This window comes from Pseudochaenichthys georgianus, chromosome 1 (genome assembly GCF_902827115.2).
Source record: "Pseudochaenichthys georgianus chromosome 1, fPseGeo1.2, whole genome shotgun sequence".
NCBI classification, from domain to species: Eukaryota; Metazoa; Chordata; class Actinopteri; order Perciformes; family Channichthyidae; genus Pseudochaenichthys; species Pseudochaenichthys georgianus.
The window spans coordinates 39,600,320-39,623,231 of NC_047503.1; the positions used below are offsets into that span (position 1 = coordinate 39,600,320).

The window sequence follows — 22,912 nt, forward strand, 5'->3', positions numbered from 1 at the left end:
CACACACACACACACACACACACACACACACACACACACACACACACACACACACACACACACACACACACACACACACACACACACACACACACACACACACACACACACAGTACACTTGGATTTATGTAGGCTTACTTGTGTGGACATAAATGTTGAGGTCACCTTCCTTCATTTCCACCATCTGCAGTTTTTCAAAGCTCCTGTGTCCGACTTATGTAAAGATCTTTAAAGCACATATTTATCAGCCTATGTGGACAATTCAAACAATTATATAGGTACATTTTAGGATTGTAATTCTAAGTATACCCATAGTTAACATAAAATGTGTCATTATCTATTTTTCATCGTGTGCACAACAATTGTAAAGCGCTGGCAATGAAAATCTGAACTCGGGCTCCAACCAAACAATGAACATTTTAAATGATTAAAAAAATAGATTGTCACACGAGTAAAACCAAAATGAAACATTGAATAGTGCAAATTAAATATGGGATTCAATAATTAACAAGGAGGTTAATAGATCAGAAAGAGATCATAATTTATAGGATTTGCAGATTTAAAATAAAAAACTGCTTAAAAGTCCCAAATCGATTTTTAGGAGCGTTCACACCGATCTGCAATGTATTCAAAATAATATAAGAACTAGGATATTTTTGGAGCATATAGCAAATACTAAAACATGACAGAAATCTCTTTTGCTTCGTGTTAGGCCTGATCTCACCGCTAGAGGTCCCTAAATACCACAAATGGAGGTCAACTATGTTTATGAGCTACATTTGTCCATTACACTTTTCATTTTTGAAATGTATGTTTAATAATCACAATCTTACATCAATTATAAAAATGAGTAAAAATGTATTTATTTTACAGGGATGTGAACATTTATAAAATACATAAATTAAAAACCTGTAGGTCTGGTTTAAATTGTCAATTTGTGTTGATGCAGTACAAAAAAACGAAATGCATCAAACAAATAACAGAGAAAGAAAACTTAAACAAGATTTTTTGAGAAAAGAAATTGAGGGTCTTGTGATGATTATTTTTCGGGGCGTTTATGTTGCACATGTAATGAAGCTCTTTTGCAAATATTTTGAGTTCATTCTACCAGCTGTTTTCCCCTCACACTACTCCTTTCAGCATGATTACATTACAATTAGACCGTTTGATTATCTCTCTTACAGTATTCACATTTGTATTCAAATACAAAGTTATTGTCCCATACTTAAAGTAAAAAAAATATTGAATATCACTGTATTTTCTTAAAGAGCCTTTCTTTTTAGGCCATTGAATGATCAGATCTGGACCAGGCATAAACCCACATGTTATTTTAATGGTTGTGCGATCTGCAGCCCTGCCCGATCTGCACTGCGCATGTGCGAGATGGTCCGCCATATTGGACAACTCCGTACGGCAACCCAAGTAGGACACTTGACACAGTGGCCGTTTCTCAATCGCGAAGATGCTTGCTTGGTAGCACATGTCTTCCGAGTCACTTCCTTCAGAAGCTAGGCAAGAATCCTTCCTGGCAATCGGAAAACGAAGAGTGGAACAGGCGAGCAAGTATGCAGGTGTGAGTCATATGAGAGGCCCCGCCTTACATTTTCTGCCACAGATTTGGGGAAATTGGTCCGTGCGCAAAGCATTGTGGGGATTTGAAGGACGCGAAGTCTACCCATGTGCAGCCTCGAAATTACCCTCAAACCAAGGACGCGGCCTCGTGGAATTCCAAGTATGCTGGAGATTGGAACAGTCCTTCGGCGGCACTCGATGACGTAGTATCCTTGAAATATTGTCTTGGAAGCCAGTTTCCTCGCGATTGAGAAACGGCCAGCGGCTTTTGGCAAAGCACAAAAAGAAAACTCGAGAGAGATGAGTTATTGTTATTACAACGTGACTTCACTATTATTTAACAACTCTTTTTATTGGGTTCTTTTATTTGGGGTTAAGTACATTGTCAGAATAAGTGATAAATTGATTTAACTTCTGTTAGACAGCTGTTTGCCATACATTTTTGCATACATTCACCGTAAATATGTATTCAGTATGATAGCTGTCTAACAGAAGTTAAATTAATGTATCACTTATTCTGACAATGTACTTAACCCCAAATAAAAGAACCCAATAAAAAGAGTTGTTAAATAATAGTAAAGTCACGTTGTAATAACAATAACTCATATCTCTCGAGTTTTCTTTTTGAGCTGACTGTGTCAAGTGTCCTACTTGGTTTGCCGTCCGGAGTTGTCCAATATGGCGGACCATCTCGCACATGCGCAGTACAGATCGGGCAGGGGGACACATCCATGGGACAGATCGGGTAGTGACTGACTGTACTATATTGTGATTTTCGCTTAGCGGGCTAACTTCAGGGAAAACTCTGGGTTTCCGGTCCTACTACGCTGGTTCTCTTTTTAGCGGGCTAGATCTCCATGGTAACTTATGCTGTGCGGCTAACCTGCCCCGGAGCAGGTTAGGTTGCAAGCTAAGGCCCCGGCCACACGAGGACGGAAACGGCTAAACGCATAGGATTAATGCAAATGCAAAAAAGCTTCCGTCCACCACACGCAATATTCACCGGATAGTGTCTGTCCACACGAGACCGCTCCGTTTAGCTCCAACCGCTGGAGAAGCTGCAGTACATATGCAGGAGCCTGTACATTGCGCTGTAACTTCCTCCACAAAAGCAGCGAAGAAGCATGGTTGTCCTTCTGTTTTTTCTCCGCGGTGGGGGCCGAGGGAACCGGGCAGAGTTTTTCGCCAGTCAACGTGTATTAAAGTTTAAATCTTCCGGACAAAATTATAAAAGTGGCGGTCAAAGCTCTTCTTTGTTATTTATTGAGCTTTAAAACAAATGAATAACGAATCTATATAATAATAAAATACACAGAGCCTCTCTTTTTTCTCCCTCTCTTCGGACAGCGTCAGTGTCTGTTTCATGCAGCAGCTGATCCAGTAATGAGTGACCCGGTGTTGTGCCGTAGATCAGTGTTTCTCAAACTTTTTCATACCAAGGACCACTTAACCAATAAAAAAACACTCGCGGACCACCTAACTCCACAAATATAAAAAAACACATCGTTTTTCTAGAACAGATTACAAATCGCCTGAAAATGGTACAAATAAGTGGCAAAATGTGTGATGAAGGTGTTGCGCTGGGCTATTTCATGCAATCGAAAGTGAAACGTAAGCTCGCTCCATTGCGGAGATATTCCCGCGAGGGTGTGGAAAACTTAAATATATTTATTTATTTCAAATATGAAATGTTACCAATATACTCACAGACCACTAATAATAATAATAATAGCTGGGATTTCTATAGCGCCTTTCAAGGGACCCAAGGTCGCTTTACAGGAATAGGGCAAGCACAAACAAAACAAAACAAAACAAAGGTCAGACAGACAAAACAACAGATAGATTTAAGGGCCGAAAGCCTTGATGAACAGATGGGACTTGAGGGCCCTTTTGAAGGCGTCCAGTGTGGGGATGTTGCGAATCTCCGCAGGGAGAGCGTTCCAGAGGGTGGGGGCTGCCACACTGAAGGCTCTGTCCCCGAAGGTTCTCAGTTTGGTGCGGGGGGGTGGTGAGCAGGCCAGAGTCTGAAGACCGCAGCTGCCAGGGCTTTGTGTGTGTGAGGACCCGAGCTGCACAATTTTGGACATACTGGAGCCTGTCCAGGGTTTTGTTGGGAACCCCGAACAGTACACCATTGCAGTAGTCCAAGCGGGTGGTGACAAATGCATGCACCAGGGTCTCGGCAACCGACTCCGAGAGTGACGGTCGGAGTCTGGAAATGTTCCGCAGGTGGTAGAAAGTCGATTTGGTTACAGACTTGACGTGGGAATGGAAGGAAAGGGTGGAGTCGAGGATCACACCCAGGTTGCGGGCTTCAGGAGATGGGGAGATGGAGCAGCCGTCGACCTCAAGGACGAAGTCACCAACCTTCTGGAGCAGTGCCTTGGGTGCCACAACCATGAGCTCTGTTTTACCGCTGTTCAGCTTCAGATAGTTTGAGGACATCCATGTCTTGATGTCATGCAGGCAGTTGATGAGAGACTGAGGGGGGAGCTGGGAGGATGGAGTGATGCTGAGATAAAGTTGGGTATCATCAGCGTAGCAGTGGAAGTTGAGTCCATGATGTCGGATGATCTGGCCGAGGGGGAGCATGTAAATGGTGAACAGGAGGGGGCCAAGTACAGAGCCCTGGGGTACACCGTGGTGGACTGGGGCCGGGGGTGAGTTTGAGCCACTGATGGAGACAAACTGTTTCCTGTTGTGGAGGTAGGATGTAAACCAGGACAGCGCTGTGCCAGTGATACCCAGGAGGTCTGAGAGGCGGGTGAGGAGGATGTTATGAGAGATGGTGTCAAACGCTGCAGAGAGGTCCAGGAGGATGAGGATGCTGAGGCGGCCAGAGTCAGCAGCAATGAGGAGGTCGTTGGTGATCTTGATGAGGGCGGTCTCAGTGCTGTGTTGCTGTCTGAAGCCGGATTGGAAGGGCTCATAGAGCTCATGGTTGGACATGTACAGATGGAGTTGTACGGCGACCACTCTTTCCAGAGTTTTGCTGACGAAGGGAAGGTTGGAGATCGGCCGGTGGTTCTGGAGGACGTCGGGGTCCAGGCCAGGTTTTTTGAGTATGGGGGTGACTGAGGCCATTTTGAAGCTGGTGGGGACTATACCAGAAGCCAGAGAAGCGTTGATGATGACCACCATGTAGGGACAGAGGGTGGGTAGGCAGTCCTTGACCAGGGCTGTGGGCATGGGGTCCAGGGAGCAGGTGGAGGTCTTGGCCGAGCTGACCAGTTTGGCCACTTGGAGAGCATCCACAGGGGAGAAGGAGGAGAGGTTGGGGTGGGAGAGGCGCGGCGCTTGAGGTGCGTTACCAGGTGCCTGAGGTGCAGGTAGAGGGGAAGGGCCAGTCACCAGGAGCTGCCGATGGATGTCCTCGACTTTCGCCTGGAAGAAGTCGAGGAATTTGGAGCACAGATCGGGAGCCCCTGAGGGCTGGGGGGCGTCAGGGGGCCGTAGTAGGCGGTTGATGGTGGAGAACAGTCTTCTGGGGTTGCTTTGCTGAGCACCAATGAGACGGGAGTAGTAGTGTGTCTTGGCATGGGAGAGAGCTTCCTTGTATGTTTTTATATGCTCACGAAAGGCCAGGAGGTGGACTGTGAGGCCAGTTTTTTTGGAGAGCCTCTCCAGCTGGCGTCCAGAGGCCTTCAAACAGCGGAGTTCAGTGGTGAACCAGGGGGCAGGGCGGGTGAAGGAAACAGTCCGTGTTTTAATGGGGGCGAGAGCGTTGAGACTGAGGGATAGGGCAGTGTTGTAGTGGGCTACCAGGCCATCCACAGTGGAGTCGGAGGGACCCGAGGCCATGTGGGTAGCTATCAGGTCGGATAGGGCCGGTGCACTCACAGTCTTGATGTTCCTAAACGTAATGGTGCGTTTGGGATGCTGCCTGGGCAGAGAGACCGGAACAGTGAAGAGGATGGCGTGATGGTCAGATATAGCCAGGTCGAGGCGCTGTAGGTCGGGGGGCGGAGAGCCGGTAGAGCACACCAGATCCAGCGTGTGGCCTTTGATGTGGGTGGGGCCCTGGACATGTTGCTTGATGCTGAAACAGTCCAAAAGTGAGAGGAATTCAGCAGCGAATGTGCAGTTACTGGAGTCCACATGGATGTTAAAATCACCAAGCAGGAGAGTAGATGGAGACATGGAGCAGAGAGAGGTGAGTAGCTCAGACAGCTCAGACAGGAAGGTAGTGGAAGCTTTAGGTGGGCGGTAAATGAGGGCAACCTGGAGTGGAGCAGACCCGGCCAGTTTGAAGACAACACACTCAAATGAGGTGGTAGTAGGTACTGGGAGTTCTTTAACCAGGATGCCAGCTCGGTGGATAACAGCCAATCCACCGCCACGACCCAGGGAGCGGGGCTTCTGGATGTACAAATAGCCTGGGGGTGTAGCTTGATTGAGTGTCACAAAGTCCTGCTGACTTTGCCATGTCTCTGTTAAGCATAGGATGTCAATGCTTCTGTCAGTGATAATATCGTGGATGAGTAGCGCTTTGTTGTTGAGGGAGCGGGTATTCTGCAGCATAAATGTCACGTAGTTGTTCGTAGCTGCTGGGGGGAACAGGGACGGAGAAACCAGCACACTGTCAGCACAGGCCAGGGACCTCAGGTAGATAGAGCGAACGGGAGGTTTGGTCGGATGACGTTGTTTGTTGTGATGACGACATCGCCGTGCGACAGACCGTCTGTCAGAAACAACGGCAGGGATAGGAGTTTCGGAGTAGGAAAACTTGCATCTGGATGCCCGGTGTATGTAGCGGGGACGACGCAGAAGCCCAAGGGATTTGATAACGGCGAGGCAGTCGGGGATAGTGTGGTAGAAAAAGTTACGAAGTTCCAGCGTGGAGTAATGGAGCAGCATCACGAGAAGAGCGGCGAGCCAGCTAGCAGCTAGCACCATTAGCCCTGCAGAAACCGGACCTCAAACCTCGGCAGCGGTGATGAAAAACAGCCCAGTTGGAATGGCCTGACTTGAGGGAGAGTTTGTGGATAGTCCTGGGAGTGTGGCAGAGAGGAGCCCAGTCGGGGAAATCCGGAACGGAGACTATACTGATAGCAGAGCGTGATGGTGAGCTCGTTTTGCTAATAGCAGGATGGCAGAGGCTAAGAGCTAAACAACAGCCACACGTAGTCGGCTGAGCAACGGAGATGGCAGAAACACAAAACCAGAGGAGAACAATATTTCCGCTGTGTATGGGAATTAAATAGGTTGATGGCAGAGAGTGGTAGACACAAAGTAAGCGTCGGCATGAAGAGCGGCGAAAAACACGCCTGCGTCCCCTCAATGCTGACGAGGTCAGAAGGATTGGGGACACTAGGGGGGCGCTCACGGACCACCAGTGGTCCGCGGACCACACTTTGAGAAGCACTGCCGTAGATTGAAGCCTTGCCGTAGATTGAAGCCCTGTTCGCGCGGACAAGCAAACGTGACGTCATCGCCTGTATTGAGCGTTCGTCTAGTTTAATAAGCTTTTCTCTCTCTTTTGCATGATATATTTCCCATCAGATTAAACAGCAAACGGCTGAATAAATAATGTGCATACAATTGCGAGGAGGCTCGTTTTAAGGACACTTTTCAGATAGTCACAATCTTCGTATTGGAACAAACTTCCGTTTTTGAGTGCAGTCCCACTCTGCTATGTTCCTCCTTCCTACAGAACAGACAATGACAGGATAATATGTCATTTGTCAGTATAGTCCTATTTCTTAAAACCTTCTCTGTTGTTTAAGTGTCTGATAACCACGAATATTAAGCAATTATATGACAGTAATGATATAACATATGTCAGACACTGTGTTATTTTCAAGAAAGCCTAAAAGATAATGTGTTCAAACTGGCTTCACTCGCTTTAATTGCTCCTTTGAATGTAATTTTCCTCTGTGGTTTCCTACTCAACACATGTTTGTATTGTAATGCCACTCATATTTTATGTTTTATTGTATTTTAAGGTGACATTGAATGCTTTGAAAGGTGCCCTAAAATAAAGACAGTAAAAATAAACATATTTATAACTAGTTTAGGTAGTTTGAGAGGTGTCTCCGTCCTGTCAGATTAGACTTCACTCGCGTTTATGTCCATATCGAAAGAAAGATAAATAATCTCAATTCAGTGTGCAGTTTACTTTGACTCGGGGGTGAGCAGCAGAGGTGGGGAGAGGCGGGGCTATTGCCTCATCGTTATCAGAAAATGATCGTATAGGGCAGGGGTACTCAAATACAAATCTTAAAGGTCCAAAATAAATGTTTCAATAAGACAAAGGTCCGTTTATTACGGTCATTCAAACTTTTAACCAATTGCAACAAGATTCTTAACACGAGGTTGCAAAAACTAAAATAATCTGTATGCAGCAGTTTTCATTGTTATTGTGTCTGTGCTTGACCCCTCAGAGTCGCAGTGTAAGAGCTGCACAGTTATGAATAAAGGCAGCTGCACCCTCTTTCGTTCAGCATTCCTCATTATTGCTTTATAAATGTCTTGCCCCCTTGTGTGTCCACTGAGGTTCGTCAGGGTCAACACATCTTCAACAAACTCCCCCTTTGCCTCATCATAAAAACTCACAAACACCAGCAACTGAGCAATGTCAGTGGTGTCAGTGGACTCATCCACAGCTAAGGAAATGCACTGTGCCTTTTTTATTCCATCACAAAGCTGATTAATCAAATCACCAGCCAGTATTTATGTTCTTCTGGTTGCTGTGGAATCTGAGAGGGGGATTTGCTTGATTTTACCTGTTATTTCCTCTTTTTGTTTGCCTTCAACATGGTCTCCATCACTTCAGTCATGCATTCTTTTATACTTCAGTTATTATCCAGTGGAATGTCCTTACCTACTGGCCTAGTTAAATCAAAGTGGTTTTGGCTGGGCAGTGTAGTTTTACACACCGTCTTATTTGACTTTCTCAGGACTTAAAACTGTTTTTTGGGGGCAGACTCCTTCAAAGAAAAATATATATTTACACACGTAAGGTCATCATCTTAATAGTTTTGTATGCTCATCCGTGAGCAGAGCATCAAGTTGACATGTGTATTACAGCTGAATGAGGCGATTACTATTTTGTTCAGCAAAACGCCTCACAAACGTATTAAGATCAACAGCTTTAGTGTGTTTTGATTCAATGCTGAGTACAGCCAAACTGACAGTCTCTTCTCTGTCAGTGTAGACCGCAAATACCTCATTCCTTCAGTGCTTGGGTCCGAATGCTTCTCGTTTTGCGCCGTTCTGTTCAAATGAAATCGCCATGATCCACGCTCGCGCCAGGACCGGGGGAGGGGTTACATGACGTGCATCTTGTGCTGCATTTACTTGCACTCGGACATTAGAGACTTTCTCTCATAAATGTCCGATGAGCCACAACTTTTCTTTCAAAACAAAGCTGCCAACTGGGGTGGCAGATGGGGTGGCAAGGCCTATTTTTAGGGTGTCAGTTGCCACCCCGGTAGGTGAAACTAGGCTATAGCTACAGTACAGATGGAACTAGATGAGCTGTTAACTCTCGCTCTGATTTTTTCTTTTTTTAAACTCTCGCTCTGACAGGTTGAACGAGACACTCACATTTTGCGTTGCGTATGCCGTTCTATCCACCTTGGGACCCGTTATCGTTTCCGCAGTCGTTTAGTGCCGTATTCGGTCGTCCTCGTGTGGCCGAACGGTCTATATGACACTAAACAGTAACGCAAACGACCGTTTTCGTCCTCGTGGCCGGGGCCTAAGAGATCAACTCAGTGAAAGCACTGTCTGCTGACCAATCAGAGCTCAGTGTGCGGAGTTTAAAGCGATCAAGTCATATTACGGGAGAAAGGAAATACAGAAAAACTGCCATTGCAGGAAAGACGGCGGGCAAAAATCACCGACTGTGAATGTGAATATCACCTCCCATCGTCAGAGCAATCTGACTATTATAACATTCGCGTTAAGAAAGCTTAATTAAATATCTGCCACAACATAAGTAACCGGATCAAAGTAACAGTACAGTCCGCGGCATATCACATCATAATGCAGGGGCGGACTGCGGGAAAAAAGTGGCCCGGGGATTAATTGACAGACAGGCCCACTTAATGCGCGGCATGTATCGGCCGGCCGGCCGGCGACGAAAGTATGTTACTTAACAAAAAACCCTATGCCTTTAATGTTATTTTGGACAATTATTCATATAGTAATCACATTGAGCCCTTGAGTTGCCTAGAGCAAAAATAGTTACGGCATATATTTAGGGATTTTAATGTTAACAGATCATTGATGCAATAACATTTTGACCCAATTTGCCTGACTTGACACATGGAATAAAACATGGGCGACGTACGAAGCATCCTCAATGTGGGTGAGACAATTTAACAGGGGGTGTGGGCAGGTGATGGATGAAGATTTTTTTTTTAAATGTTGAAGTTAAATGCATCAATCTGGTCCATGTTGAGAGCAAAATTAGGGACTAAATCTATGGCAGTCAGTAGGGGTTTGGACTGTGAGCCGTAGGGTCGCCGGTTCAAGTCCCCGACCAGACCTATTTGGAGTGTGGACTTCTACTTGGAGAGGTCCCAGTTCACCTCCTGCCCTGCTGTGGTGCCCTTGAGCAAGAAACCAGACAAGGCTGTACCTTTAGTAATGAATATTACATGTAGTGAGGAAATCTTTCCACCAATAATTCCAATAAGTAATCCAAAATGTATTCACTTCAGGTTTACGAAAGTAACAGTAATCAGATTACTCGTTTTTCAAATGTAACACGAGCTGAATACAGTTACTTGATTTTTGTATTCTGATTACGTAACGCCGTTACATGTATTCCGTTACAACCCAACCCTGGCCACACCCCACTGGGCTGGGCTGGGCCGGAACACTAACAAATGTGGGCCGGTAGGATTTAAGCAAAAAAAAAAAAGGGAGTGGCCGGAACACTTACAAATGTGGGCTGGTAGGATTTAGGCAAAAAAAAAGATTTTTTTTTTTTTTTTAGAAACTTTTTTTTTTTTGTTGGCCCTCCGGCCCACACACAGCACCGGCCCACCGGGGAAACTCCCGGTATTCCCAATGGCCAGTCGAAACACTCGTGTAAAATGTTGTTTATGCAAATATCTCTATTGTCATATGGATCGAATAACACGGGGCAGTGATATCATAAACCTGTTAATGTACGCATTCAAACACCTGCTGTATTCACCTTGCAGATGCAGCTATGTGGCTTTGATCCTGGATCAAGTGTTTAAGTCATGGATGTTTAAAGTTTAACTTCTTCATATGTCTAATATTATAGTTGACTTTTCATTCAGGAAATATGACGCGCTGCGCTGTCAGTACGCTTCTCCATGTTTGTGATTGGTCGAATGCTCCAAATACCAACCCTTTCATGTGAACGCTCACCTAACTAGATAGGACACGGCTGGCTTGAGCGATCCACTTGATAACCCGCGTCGTAGTACAGTTTAGCGACAGCACGTATGCTTTGGATTAGGCCAACCGGCTAACTCAAACATATCCAGGTTAGGTTGAACCAGCTTCGTAGTACAGGCCTCTGGTAGTGACAGGTTGGATCCTGCAGCATCAGTACCAAGCAGCAGAGAGGAGCCGTTGCAGAGCTCTCACTCTGATCCTGTTTCAGGTACCAAGAACATTAGAGATTTACACGTTACCACTAATACCTGTACATGTTGTGAGTCGTATATTTTAGGAAAACATGAGTCTTTGTAGAATAAACACTTATAGTTGTAATGATAACGACAGTGAACGTGGCTGTATATGTTTGTAAATATCAGATTTAGAGCGCATGCGTGGAAGTTCACGCCCACTTTTTCCCGAACACTTCCGTCAACCCACGGTTACTTTAAAAGATACTCGTTTTTATAGAACAAAATGTGGCGTAATTGAGACCCACGCTCTGATTTCACAATCATTATTTATATGAATAAAGTGTTTAAAAACGGTTGGATCTACTTATTGAAATAAACAACACATGTAAAGACGTGTAATTAAAATAGAGTCCCCCCTCCGTCCTGTCATATAATGGTACAGTCTGTGTCGACGTCCTGCGCGGGAGCGGAAACGTGCATCCGACTGTGGGGAAAAGAGCGTTGTGTTTTCCTGGTTAGAATTTGTGCTGCCACAACACTTTACGGAAATATATAATTGTCGACTATATTATATACGTCGTCACAAACTACAGGTCAGTGTAGCGGTTTGTTGCACACACTGAATGTATCTGTACACGTTTTCATGACTCATTCAATGCGCCTCAACAATGTTTAGATGCATTGCACAACAAACGTTTAATGTTGTATTAACTTCATGCCGTCATCTTTTTCCAGTTTGCTAATACGTTCAGTATGACTCGAGATTGGAAACCTGGTGATCTGATCTTTGCCAAGATGAAGGGCTATCCACACTGGCCTGCAAGAGTAAGTATGGTGCTTTATCATAGGACTCTACCAATACTATGCATTTATTTAAATACATCTACATATGTTTCACTAAGTAAAAAACAGTAAAGTAAGATTAGCTACGGATAACCAGTCGATACAATGTGTCACTTTTTTTTAATGTGGATAATATGTTTTTGTAGATGTTTGTTACTAAACACCTGCCTTATTTCTAATGCCCCTCCCAGATCGATGAAGTCCCGGATGGTGCTGTGAAGCCAGCCAACATCAAGTTCCCCATCTTCTTCTTTGGCACCCATGAAACGTTAGTAACTGACCGCTAACAATCTTTGTATTTTAGATTAGTTTGATGGATCGTTATTATGGTGAAGTAGCATTTAATGTTTCACTTATTCTGGGTGGCCAGAAAAAAAACAGGTATTGAAGGAAATGTAGCAACAATCTGTTGTTGTATGGTCAGGTAAAACAAATCAATAAAACTGTTGCTATTGAGAAAAGGTTGGAAAACATTTACATGTACAGTGTTTACACAAGACACCAGCCTACACATAGGTGCTAAGGTGAAAGAGATCAGAGAAGAGAACACATATGTGGCAAAAATATCTTATCTTTGAATCATCCTTGCATTAGTTAGGTAGCTTTTTCTCGTATTAAGTTATTCTGTATTGTGCTCTGTTGATGGTTTTTCTATAAATGCGTCCATTTTGAATTATCGGCTGAATAGTTAGTGTCTGTATGCTGTTGTTTCATTTCACAGTAAACGTGCACTACAAGTACACAAAGTGTTAAATAGACTGACATTGTGTGTTATCTTCTTCAAACAGAGCATTTCTTGGCCCAAAAGATGTCTTCCCGTACCATCAACACAAAGAGAAGTACGCCAAGCCCAACAAGAGGAAAGGCTTCAATGAAGGATTGTGGGAGATAGAGAACAACCCTAAAGTTGAACTCACTGCACCTAAGGTACATCCTCCTCCAAAGACATTGTTTATCTTCCAGACATTTACCTAAGGCATCAAGCAAGAGTACTTCAGATCAGAGAAAGCTTTGACATGTTATTGTATGTGCACCTGTTTTAAATTGTATCTTCATGTTGTAGCATTTTACCTAAACCTACAGTATGAGGGCCACCGAATTAATTTGATATTCATTTTTAGATACCTTGGTTCGGAGCTAGGAAGTTACTTTAGTTTTGACCAATTTGTTTCACTTAATCCATTTATTGTATATTATTTTATTAAAGCCGGTGACCACTCACTTCACTGAAAAGGATTCAGACAACAGCCCAGAGGGAGAAGAAGCGGCCGAGGACAAGGTGACAAAAACCAAAGTACGTTTTTGCTCTTTAAATCTGTCATTTGAAAGTCAATATTTACACAGCCGCTTCACAGTCTGCTCCTGTGTCGTCAGCTTCTTTCTTCTTTTGCTGTTTTCCGTCTTATCTTCTTTTAAAGTGTTTCTGCTGCATACTGAATTTCATATCAGTGCAGGCCATAGCTTACTAAGCTAAAAGTGTCTTTCTGTATTACTAGAGTGGAAGAATTATACGTAGAGTGTGCATCAGAAGGAACCTCGCTAACTTTTCTCCCTTTGAAGACTCATTTACCCCACCACACTGCGTCCTATGCTGTGTCTTGGGTGCATTCAGGTTCCAGGAAGTGAGGCTGAGCAGGAGAATGAGAATGAGGAGGATGAGAATGAGGAAGAGGAGGAGGAAGGGTCTCTGATCTCTGAGCAGAGTCCTCAGAACCAGGATGTAGGTACAATGCATGCTGGGATCTCATAAAAAGGCGCGGGTCGCCTTACCCCCTCCCTGTGAGAAAGCATGTGACACTTGGTGGTTTCTTTTGCTGGTGGTTTGTTTCTGTTTGACTCAGAGTTCTTGTTGGTGGCCACAGACTTCCACTGGTGCTTGGAGTTGTGATGGAGTGCCTGCTTTGGGTTTTCTGTGTTAATTCCACTAATGGGATAACGTATTTTTCCTAGAAAACAGTCTATGTGATGCTGCTGAAAATCAGTGAATAGAGTTCATTATGTCCTTTAAGCACAGCTGACTCTTGATCTAATTGATTTTAGGTTTGGGACATTTAGTCTTGTGTGACAAAAACAACAATTCTTCTTTGTTTTCACTCTCTGAGACCACCCTGGTAACTGTGTTTCTGCTTTCCATTTCCTGCCTGTCCCCATCCTCATACTCACAACACTACTGTTTGCACTGAGTTGATTTGAATTTATTTTTGCATGGCTTTCTGTGTGCTAACGAGAAAGGTAAGGTATGACTCTGTTTACGATTGTATGTATTTTCCCATGCTCCCTGCAATATTTTAATAGGTGATAAGTGTCTTTACAATATACACTAAACATTACGTATACTATGCACATGTGCAATCCAGTGTGTAAAAGTAGAAGTGGAGCTTCTCACAAAACTACTATTTCATTATGAGGAAGCTATCCCAGAAATACCTTTTTGTTTATACTAGGTTAAAAAAGAAAGAAAAGAGTTGTATATTTTCAATCAGTGTATACTGTTAAAGGTGGGGTAGGTAATTTTGGAGAACCCAGCTCGAGTGCGCTAGAATTTGAAAATACACAGCCGGACAAATCTGCTACTTCCTTACGGCCCGTCCACACAGCGTTGACGCTTGCCGGCGGGCGTGTCTGACACTCGACCAACAACCAATCACATGAATCTCCCGCCCCTGACACACAAGCAGCAGTTTGATTGGCTAGAGCTTGTACTGGCATATGATTCGATTGTCTGACGCTTCTGCCGAGGCGTCAAAAGTTGAACATTGCTCAACTTTTGCAGCGCTCCGCGTCGCTTCCCACGATGCAGTTCGGCTAAAAGTGACGTCACCCCATTCAAAGTGAATGGGCATAAGCGTTGGAAGCTTCAACGCACGCCGCTGTGTGGACGGGCCGTTACAGAGCCCCTCCTCCAACACACACGAACGCGCACATGACCAATGAGGGAACGAGATAAGTTTGTGCACAGATGGAAGGCTGACAGGCAGGTAGGCCATCCAGTTACTTTAGCCGGGCCGGCTCAGATGATTGGTCGTGCTTTTTACAGCGCCACGGCTTCCACAGATGACATTTTTTTTTATGGATTTTTTTTGTCAAAGCACTTCAGATATTCATTGCTATCGGGATGTTAAGAGCATTCCATGGAATATAACAAAAAGTGTATCTCGAGCCGGTCTCTCAAACTTACCTACCCCACCTTTAATATTAGTATATGCACTTTATATCTATTATGTATAGAATTTGGACACAGCTGCCTAAACTGACACGTTGGCAATTCAGAGAGTGTAATATCGCAGTTGTGCACAAGATGGCGCTTTTGATCCAGAAATGTAAGTTATTGTTGAGGCAAGAAATCATCAAAGTTCTATTCTTAGTTCTCCACTTAACATGTACTGGTGTTTTGCCCAAATTGCATGCATGAAAGTGAACTACAAAAACTGTCAAAAGTCACAACTAAAAACTGTAATGAAATTAACAAAAGGGTTGCATTTTAGGGCTCGACACAGAAAGAATCCACAGATGTTCCCAAACCGAAAAGAGGAAGGAAAAAAAAGGTTAGTCGTTTTTTATTTTTGGGTTCTCTTTCAGTGAGTATACAATCTTTAAGAAACGGTTTGTAGGAAACGTTTTATAACATGGTTTGTTTTTTCTTTTTATCCCAGAGTGATGCTGAGCAGGAGACTGAACAACAGGACGCTCCTGCCAGTCCTGCCAGTCCCTCAGGTACGCCGTGTGACCTCTGGTACTTATAAGAGGATTGAATGTCTTTGTGTTGAATATAAGCATATTCATAATCTTTCAAACATCATTCAAAATAAAGTATGTTTGACAGACAGGAGAAGGATATAAGCATATACTACCAATACAAAGAACTACCATGAAACACATTTAAAAAGAGATTGATTAGATTACAGATGCTGTTATGGATCCTAATTTGAGAAATTATTTTGTGATGGCAACATGTAGACAAGGCACATGAATACAAAATAGAAAATGCAAACATCAGTAAATCTATACATATCAACAACAATATATTTACTGTTGAATTGTAGGATATTGGCGAGGTATCGAACCCTATTTCTAAGTAGAATTATGAGCAAACTCTTCTCTTTTTGCATACATTGGACGTGTGTGTGTGTGTGTGTTTATGTCCAGGTGCAGAGGGTTCTAAACGAAGAGGCAGGAAGCCCAAAAGTGAGATGTCCCTTTTGCTCCAGCAGCAGCAGGACCAGCAGGGCTCAGGAAGTGAAATGTAACTACATGAAAACACACACATCATAAGTCTTGCCATACTTTTTGTCCGTGTACACAGCTTAGGTGGTGGGCACAGAATGATCTCTAAATTCTTTAATATGTATCGGTAGAGAGCTGGCTCCATAGCTCATTTGATTTCCTTTGAATTAACATTTATTGGTTTACTTATTCCTCCATTTTCCTTGCACCATTTTGTCACTCACAATATTTTAAACCGCTAATTTATCTCTCGAGTCTTACGTTTGCTGTGTGACACGTTGTTGAAGGAGCTTCAGACTTATGTTTTTTGTCGCCAACAACTACACTGTCGTTTTTTTGCATATGATCATAAAACCTTACCAAACCTTTGCTCACACATTCAGGGAGACCGAGTCCGAGAAAAAGAGAAAGCGGTCACAGGAAGACAAGAACAAGAGTGGAGAGGAGGAGAAGAGAAAGAAGGAGGACAGCAAAGGAAAGGAAGCAGAAGGGAAGGAGCCGGAACCCAAGAAGAAGAAGAAGGACGACAGCTCCTCAGGCTCTGATGATGAAGAGGCAGGTCTAACATGCTTCCTTATTTCAAATGGGTGCTTCCAGTCAGTAAAATGCTTTCACGCACATTCTTTATCCTTTTTATCCCAGAAAAACAAAGGCAGGAAGAAAAACCAAAACTCAGAGATGGACAAAGATGCGCGGCGACGGAAAGCAGATGAATTGAGAGAGTACGTGTGTATACAACACCATTTAAAATGATATCCTCATGTTACTTATTCTGGTTTGACAAACAGACCACAAGTGTTCAGATAACAATCATATTAAGAGGAAACGTTTGTAGAACATCTGAAAAGGGTTAATAAGAGAATGGATAATTTAACCCAAGAAATAATTTAAATGGATTATTAGAATAAATGTTACTCATTTCATCAGCTACCCCATGTTGATACTGTATTTGACACTAATTAAAATGTATGACGATCATTATTAGAGGCTTATTTCTGACATGGTGTGGTTATTCTCTCTTGCAGGCCAAACAAAGACGATGGGAAGAACAATGAGGAGAGGACAGGAGCCAAGAAAAAGGGTCAGTTCTGTAGCTCAGATATTGAAACTTCCAGCAACTTCATTATCATTGGAAATGTTTAGGGAATGAGCCAATACTCAAAATCCGCCTTTAATAATAAAATAAAAATAACCCTATGAACGTGAGATCAGTGGAGGAAAACATGTTCAGTTCTATTTTAATTCTACAAGTCCTTCAGGTTTTACATTTTTTATAAATGTAAATGAAGTCTTTGTTGAGTGTCTTGAATCAAGAACTTGACTTACTTTTCCCACAAATAAAAAAAAGGTTTTGAAGCCTGGGTTTCCACAATCATTAAAACAAACTTCTGGATGTGTAAAAAGCTGCTGCCTGTCTCGAAACTGTTTTTGAAGCCAATATCATTCTTATATTCACAGTCTGTTAAAGCACTGTGGGGTGTCAAACTCAATTTCATCACGGGCCACATTAGCATTATGGTTGCACTCAAAGGGCCGGTGGTAACTATATAAATATACATATATAAAATAATGTATTATATGACATTATTGCCTCTGAATTGGATTATTATCGGATAGGGTAATAACTTAGTAATTAACTACGTCTGAAAGCAGAAGTCCAGGGCAAATAATTGCAAGTTTCTTCTGTGCCCATGTCACAAAACGAGATGCATTGTGGAACATGTAGTTTATGGGCAACCTGCTTCTGTAAAGTGGCATGTAACCGTATAATAAACGTATTATATTCTTTGCGAGCTCTTGCGGGCCACATCAAATTGAGTCGCGGGCCGGATTTGGCCCCCGGGCCTTGAGTTTGACACCCCTTATGGTAACTTAATATAATACATTTTATTTATTTGATCTGTTCCACAGAAATGTCAACTGACTTGAAGCTCCAGAGACTGCACAGTGAAATCAAGATTTCACTGAAAATCGACAACCCTGTAAGTTCCACTAACCACTTAGTTGGTCATAAATATACAATGTTATCTTAAAAGTGCATATTTTTCCACTGAAGACTTCTGGAAGTGATTATCTTAGTTCAGTGAATGAACGGGAAGATGAAATGAAGACAGAACAGTCAGTTATTTATCTCGATTGACCATCAAATACAGTTACTATACTACTACTATAACTATTTGTTACTGGAAGTTATTTATATCTTTCTCTGAGATTAGCTGCCCATCGTAAGGATGCAAATGCACACTAACGTTTGAACTCTATCGGACTGGACATTTAAAGGGGTCCTTTTTAATGCTTTTTGGCTTGTTTCCATTTCCTGTAGTGTGTTATAGGTTTTTGTATGTAAATGATCTGCAAAGGCTAAAATCCCAAAGTCCCCTCCAGAGTGAGTCCCCCCCACCTTCCTACCTGAAACGCCTCGATTGGACTCCTTTGTTTACTTCTGTAACATGATGACATCACTATGTAATACTAGCGCTTCTATTGGCTAGCGCTCCAACACATTGTACGTGATGGGCTAAGGGGCGGGACATCTCTAAGTGGTCACCACTCACAACAGAGCCGACCAGCTAACCAATCAGAGCGGACTGGGCTCTGGTTTCAGACAGAGGGTGAAAAGAGGTGCTGCAGTATGAGAAAAATAAAGCGCTTCTTGAACATTAATGAAAACGTGTCACAGTATACGCACAAAACACAAATATGGATCTGAAAATGAGCAGAATAAGTCCTCCTTTAATAAACCCTGCTTAAGTTTGCTTTGTATCTTGATAATAACTCTGCTCATGTCTTTTGTTTGTGTTGCTTCCATGCCACTTGTGTCCCCTGCTCCCTCCTCCCTAGGATGTGAAGAAGTGTTTGGAGGCGTTGGATGAGATCAGTGCTCTTCAAGTGACGACACAACACCTTCAGAAACACAGTGAACTCATTGCCACACTCAAAAAGGTAGACAGACATCTCTTTAGAGTCATACTGTTTGTAGAATGAAACTACACTAGCCAGTGTGTTTCTAAGCAACTTGTTCAGTGGTGAAACATGTTTTCATCATCTTCTAGATTCGCAGATTCAAGGCCAGCCAGGACATCATGGACAAGGCCACCATGTTGTATAACAAGTTTAAGAGCATGTTCCTGGTGGGGGAAGGGGACTGTGTGCTCAGCCAGGTGCTCAACAAGTCTCTAGCTGAGCAGCGGCAGCACGAGGACGCCAAGAAGGGAGAGCTGAAGAGAGTAGAGCAGGCCAAGGAAAACAACTCGGGTAATGATTGTTATCAAATCTGACATTTAACAAAAGGAAGTTGAACTCTTTCTGTTGACTGGAACACATACAGACAGCCAATTATTCTTCCTGTAAAAAATGTGACTTGTTCAGTAATTTGAAGGTTTGAGGAATGTAATGAGTGAGAAAATGTCCTAATGCCATTTTAAATTATCCCTAATACCATTAGTTTACAATGAACCTTAAATATATACGTATGCAGTTCTTTAACAGAGTTTGATATATTTCAACGTATCTACAGTAGCTCAGAACGGACAAACCAAACTCTGGCACTAGAGGGCCTTTCGCATCTTAAAGTGACCCGACGGCCACCGCTGATCTCATGCTTGTAAAGCTGTGCAGACGCCAGCCTCCGCGAGGAAGTGATATGGTAAAGATGGCCTCTGAGCTTTGGGGGAAAGTCCCACATGTTTGTACTCAACAACCCGTTACGGCAAGGCAAGTTTATTTATATAGCACATGTCAACACAAGGCAATTCAAAGTGCCTTACAACAATGAAAGACATTAAGCGCATTCATTTCAAAGCTGTAGTCAGAGAAAAGGAGAGGCAGCGGAGAGGTATACACTGACTACACAGTTACACTTGTTGATGCCAAATTCTACACACGGTCCATTTTTAACAAATGAGACCAAATTCATAGATGACCTTCATACAGTATGATTCCTGGAAATCAGTGGTGTCCGCCTGAAGGAAGGAACCACAGTCACATTCATTTCAGATTACAGTCATTCAGCTGCAGGGCAAGAAGAGACGCATGTTAGGAACAGAACCGAGCCATACGTCTGAAGCAGGAAAGACCTTTAAAGTATTCTGCTTTTTAAATCAGGAAAACAATCTACAAAGGAAGAGTAAACAAAACGGACAGAGCGTTTGATGCCAACTTCATCCGTCTCAAATGTCCGAGCCCTATAATTCACTAAATAATGAATAAACAATAGCCAAATAAAGACGCTAATGGTTCTGTAGAATGGGTCTGACGTTATTATTTTCAAGGCAAGCACAGACGTAGCTGTCATTGTAATGGGAGTGCTGCTGTTTTATACTTCTAGTAAGATAATGAGGATTATAATAGTTGAAAATGTTAATTAAAGCGTACAATTTCGGTCTTACAAGTGAGTATCAGTTTTCAGCACTGGGCAGTTTGTTAGGTGATGTTGCGTCACAAGGCGTCACCGCTGGTTATTGATGAATGGAGTATGACCAGTTGGATCAAACCGACAAGACAACGGAGACATTGAAGCTTTGGGTTGGTTTCTTCCATCCCTTCCATGAAGACATCATAGGATCTCTGTGGTTAACATGCTCCATAGACACAGGGTAATCGGAGTGCTGCAGACACATCCCTGCTCTATTGGGTCACTTTCTTTCTTTACGTAATGCACTCCCACTAAAGCTGGTCTCTGTGAAAGGTCTCTTTCTACAACAAGGCATGCCGAATGGATGGAAAATCCAGTTTATCTCCTAAGGTCTGGAGCTCACAGTGTGTGCCATCACATGCTGCTGTGAGTTCTCCTCACAGCAGGTTTTATTGATGATCTCGCTCAATAAGTCTGTGTGTCTCTGTGTTCTTCGCCTAAAGACAAGATGACAAATGGTGATATCAGCCCTGAAGAGAAGAGGCTGGAAACTGAGAGAGAGAAGCTTCTGGAAGACACTTCGGTGGGAGAAAATCACAGGTAGTTGACCTAAAACATGGAAAGGACAACACTGGGGCAAATCTCTTTTTGTTCTGTCCCCCTTTTCTTATATGACATGTTAATATCAGTTGCATTCAGAGTAATGTATACATTTACAGTACAAAAGTCATAAAATACAGACTGACTCAGTTGGTAGAGCTGTCGGCACATGTATTGGGGCTTGGTCCCCATGCGGGAGACCTGGCTTTGCCTCATGTCTGCCCCTTTTAGACACTGTCTAATAGGTTTTCTAGTAGCATTACTCTAAAATGTTGTCAGAGGTTGGTGGTGTTCGAAATTAGCATCTTTAAACTAAATTATTATTCGAAGGTCCCTTAATGTACTACAAGACAAGTGTTTCAAATACATTGTAGAAGTTACTAAATATTAACCTGGCTGAGAAACATTTTCCAAAAAGTACACGATCTGCCATTTTCTTTCTTTTTTATGGTTTGGGAATACCATGTTAGTATATCACTCGGTACTTCCTTTTTTTCTTTTGTATTTTTGTACTGTTACACATTTTCAAAGTGTCATTCATTTCCCTAAAGAAGCTGGGTATTGTATATTTTATTGAAATATTTTAAAGTGTGGATTAGTACACATTTGGTGCTCTAGTAAGCTGTAGCTTCAGTGTATGTGGGATTGGCTCAAGATTAACTATAGCAACCATGTGCATTGTTTTCAAACATGTCATCCAGTGAAACCGTGTAGCTCAATAACTTCATTTTAATATTATTTTAGACACTGGAGGTCTATGCATCACAAGAGTCTTAACCTTTATCTTGATTGTCTTTGACTCTAGTGGCCCAAAAGATCAGGAAGAGTCCACTTGATTGTCCCACCTGCCTGAAGAAAAAGACATTTGCTGCTGTTCCCGCACAACCTCTGTCCGATAGACTGGGGTCTCTGTCCAGTTCCTTTGGATGACTGAAACGATCACTGGTTCCCAGTTTACTCACTGTTATTAGGCGATGCTGCTTGAAGGTTTCAGTACATTTAATCCCCGAGATAGACTGACATCATGTTTTATTTTTTTACTTTGTGTAATCCTTACCTTTCAGACACATTCATTAGTCTTAAATTATAACTTTGTAAAGAGTAAGAACTTGTAGATCTGCAGCACCTTAAAATTACAGCATGCTCATCAACAAGATAAATAATTGTTGTTCCTATTTTTCATTTGGAGTCGATTTTTGATTGCACTCATTCATTTCATATGCATGATTGAAATCGTTTTTGACATTTGCAGAATTCACATTTCAGAGGAATTGTGTACTTAAAAGCACAATTTTCTCAAAACATGTTAAAGTGTCTGTTTTTAAGATTTGTTTTTAACGTAGATGTAAATAAGAGTATTTCTGTGTCTGTCTGATAACCTGTTTCAGCATCCAATAATAAAGTAGTACATAGTATCCCTTTGATTGCACAGAAATGATGTTGTGTCCAACTTTTTACCAGACTTTGCCCGTATCACCACCAGGTATCGATGAAACCTGTTCCATTTGATCCTTTGGCTTCTTCAACTTCCTGACTAGGCTTTTACTATGAATGGTGGGTTTTTTGTTATTTTTAGGTTTTGGTTATTTTAGGCAGTATTTTACTCAAAAGCAGATGACTGCGTCTTTTAAATTAATTTCATCCTTAAAACTCAGTTTCAAATGTTATGAGTTCAAGTGTTCAAACTCTCAGCCGCTTCATCAAGGCTGGTCCTGTTTGGTCTGATTTGTTGCGGCTTGGCCGTATGAAACTGAGTTATAAG

The 22,912-nt window shown here is 42.7% G+C and overlaps 1 protein-coding gene across 5 annotated transcripts; it reads left to right on the forward strand.

The window, feature by feature from the left end:
- The first annotated feature begins 10,951 nt into the window (after positions 1-10,951).
- On the forward strand, positions 10,952-22,565 carry psip1a (PC4 and SFRS1 interacting protein 1a). 5 transcript variants are annotated; one of them, XM_071203575.1, is made up of 17 exons: positions 10,952-11,161; positions 11,865-11,954; positions 12,164-12,240; positions 12,761-12,899; positions 13,180-13,266; positions 13,585-13,692; positions 15,458-15,517; positions 15,626-15,686; positions 16,119-16,215; positions 16,580-16,751; positions 16,839-16,918; positions 17,222-17,277; positions 18,108-18,178; positions 19,038-19,139; positions 19,250-19,451; positions 21,054-21,150; positions 21,956-22,565. In XM_071203575.1, exons 2-17 carry the CDS (start codon positions 11,883-11,885, stop codon positions 21,984-21,986), a joined length of 1,512 nt encoding a protein of 503 aa, XP_071059676.1. In that variant the 5' UTR covers positions 10,952-11,161; positions 11,865-11,882; the 3' UTR covers positions 21,987-22,565. The 5 variants fall into 5 exon arrangements, with proteins under 5 accessions (XP_071059676.1, XP_033942851.1, XP_033942859.1 ...); XM_034086960.2 differs by lacking the exon at positions 10,952-11,161 and adding an exon at positions 11,597-11,722; XM_034086968.2 differs by lacking the exon at positions 10,952-11,161 and adding an exon at positions 11,597-11,722 and having other exon boundaries at positions 13,180-13,251.
- Positions 22,566-22,912: the final 347 nt, after the last annotated feature.

Excerpts from the sequence above, each read along its gene's own strand:
- psip1a (XM_071203575.1), top strand. The coding sequence starts at position 11,883 with ATGACTCGAGATTGGAAACCTGGTGATCTGATCTTTGCCAAGATGAAG. Across the intron at positions 12,241-12,760 it reads TTCTTTGGCACCCATGAAAC|AGCATTTCTTGGCCCAAAAG; the intron begins GTTAGTAACTGA and ends TTCTTCAAACAG. Across the intron at positions 12,900-13,179 it reads TTGAACTCACTGCACCTAAG|CCGGTGACCACTCACTTCAC; the intron begins GTACATCCTCCT and ends ATTTTATTAAAG.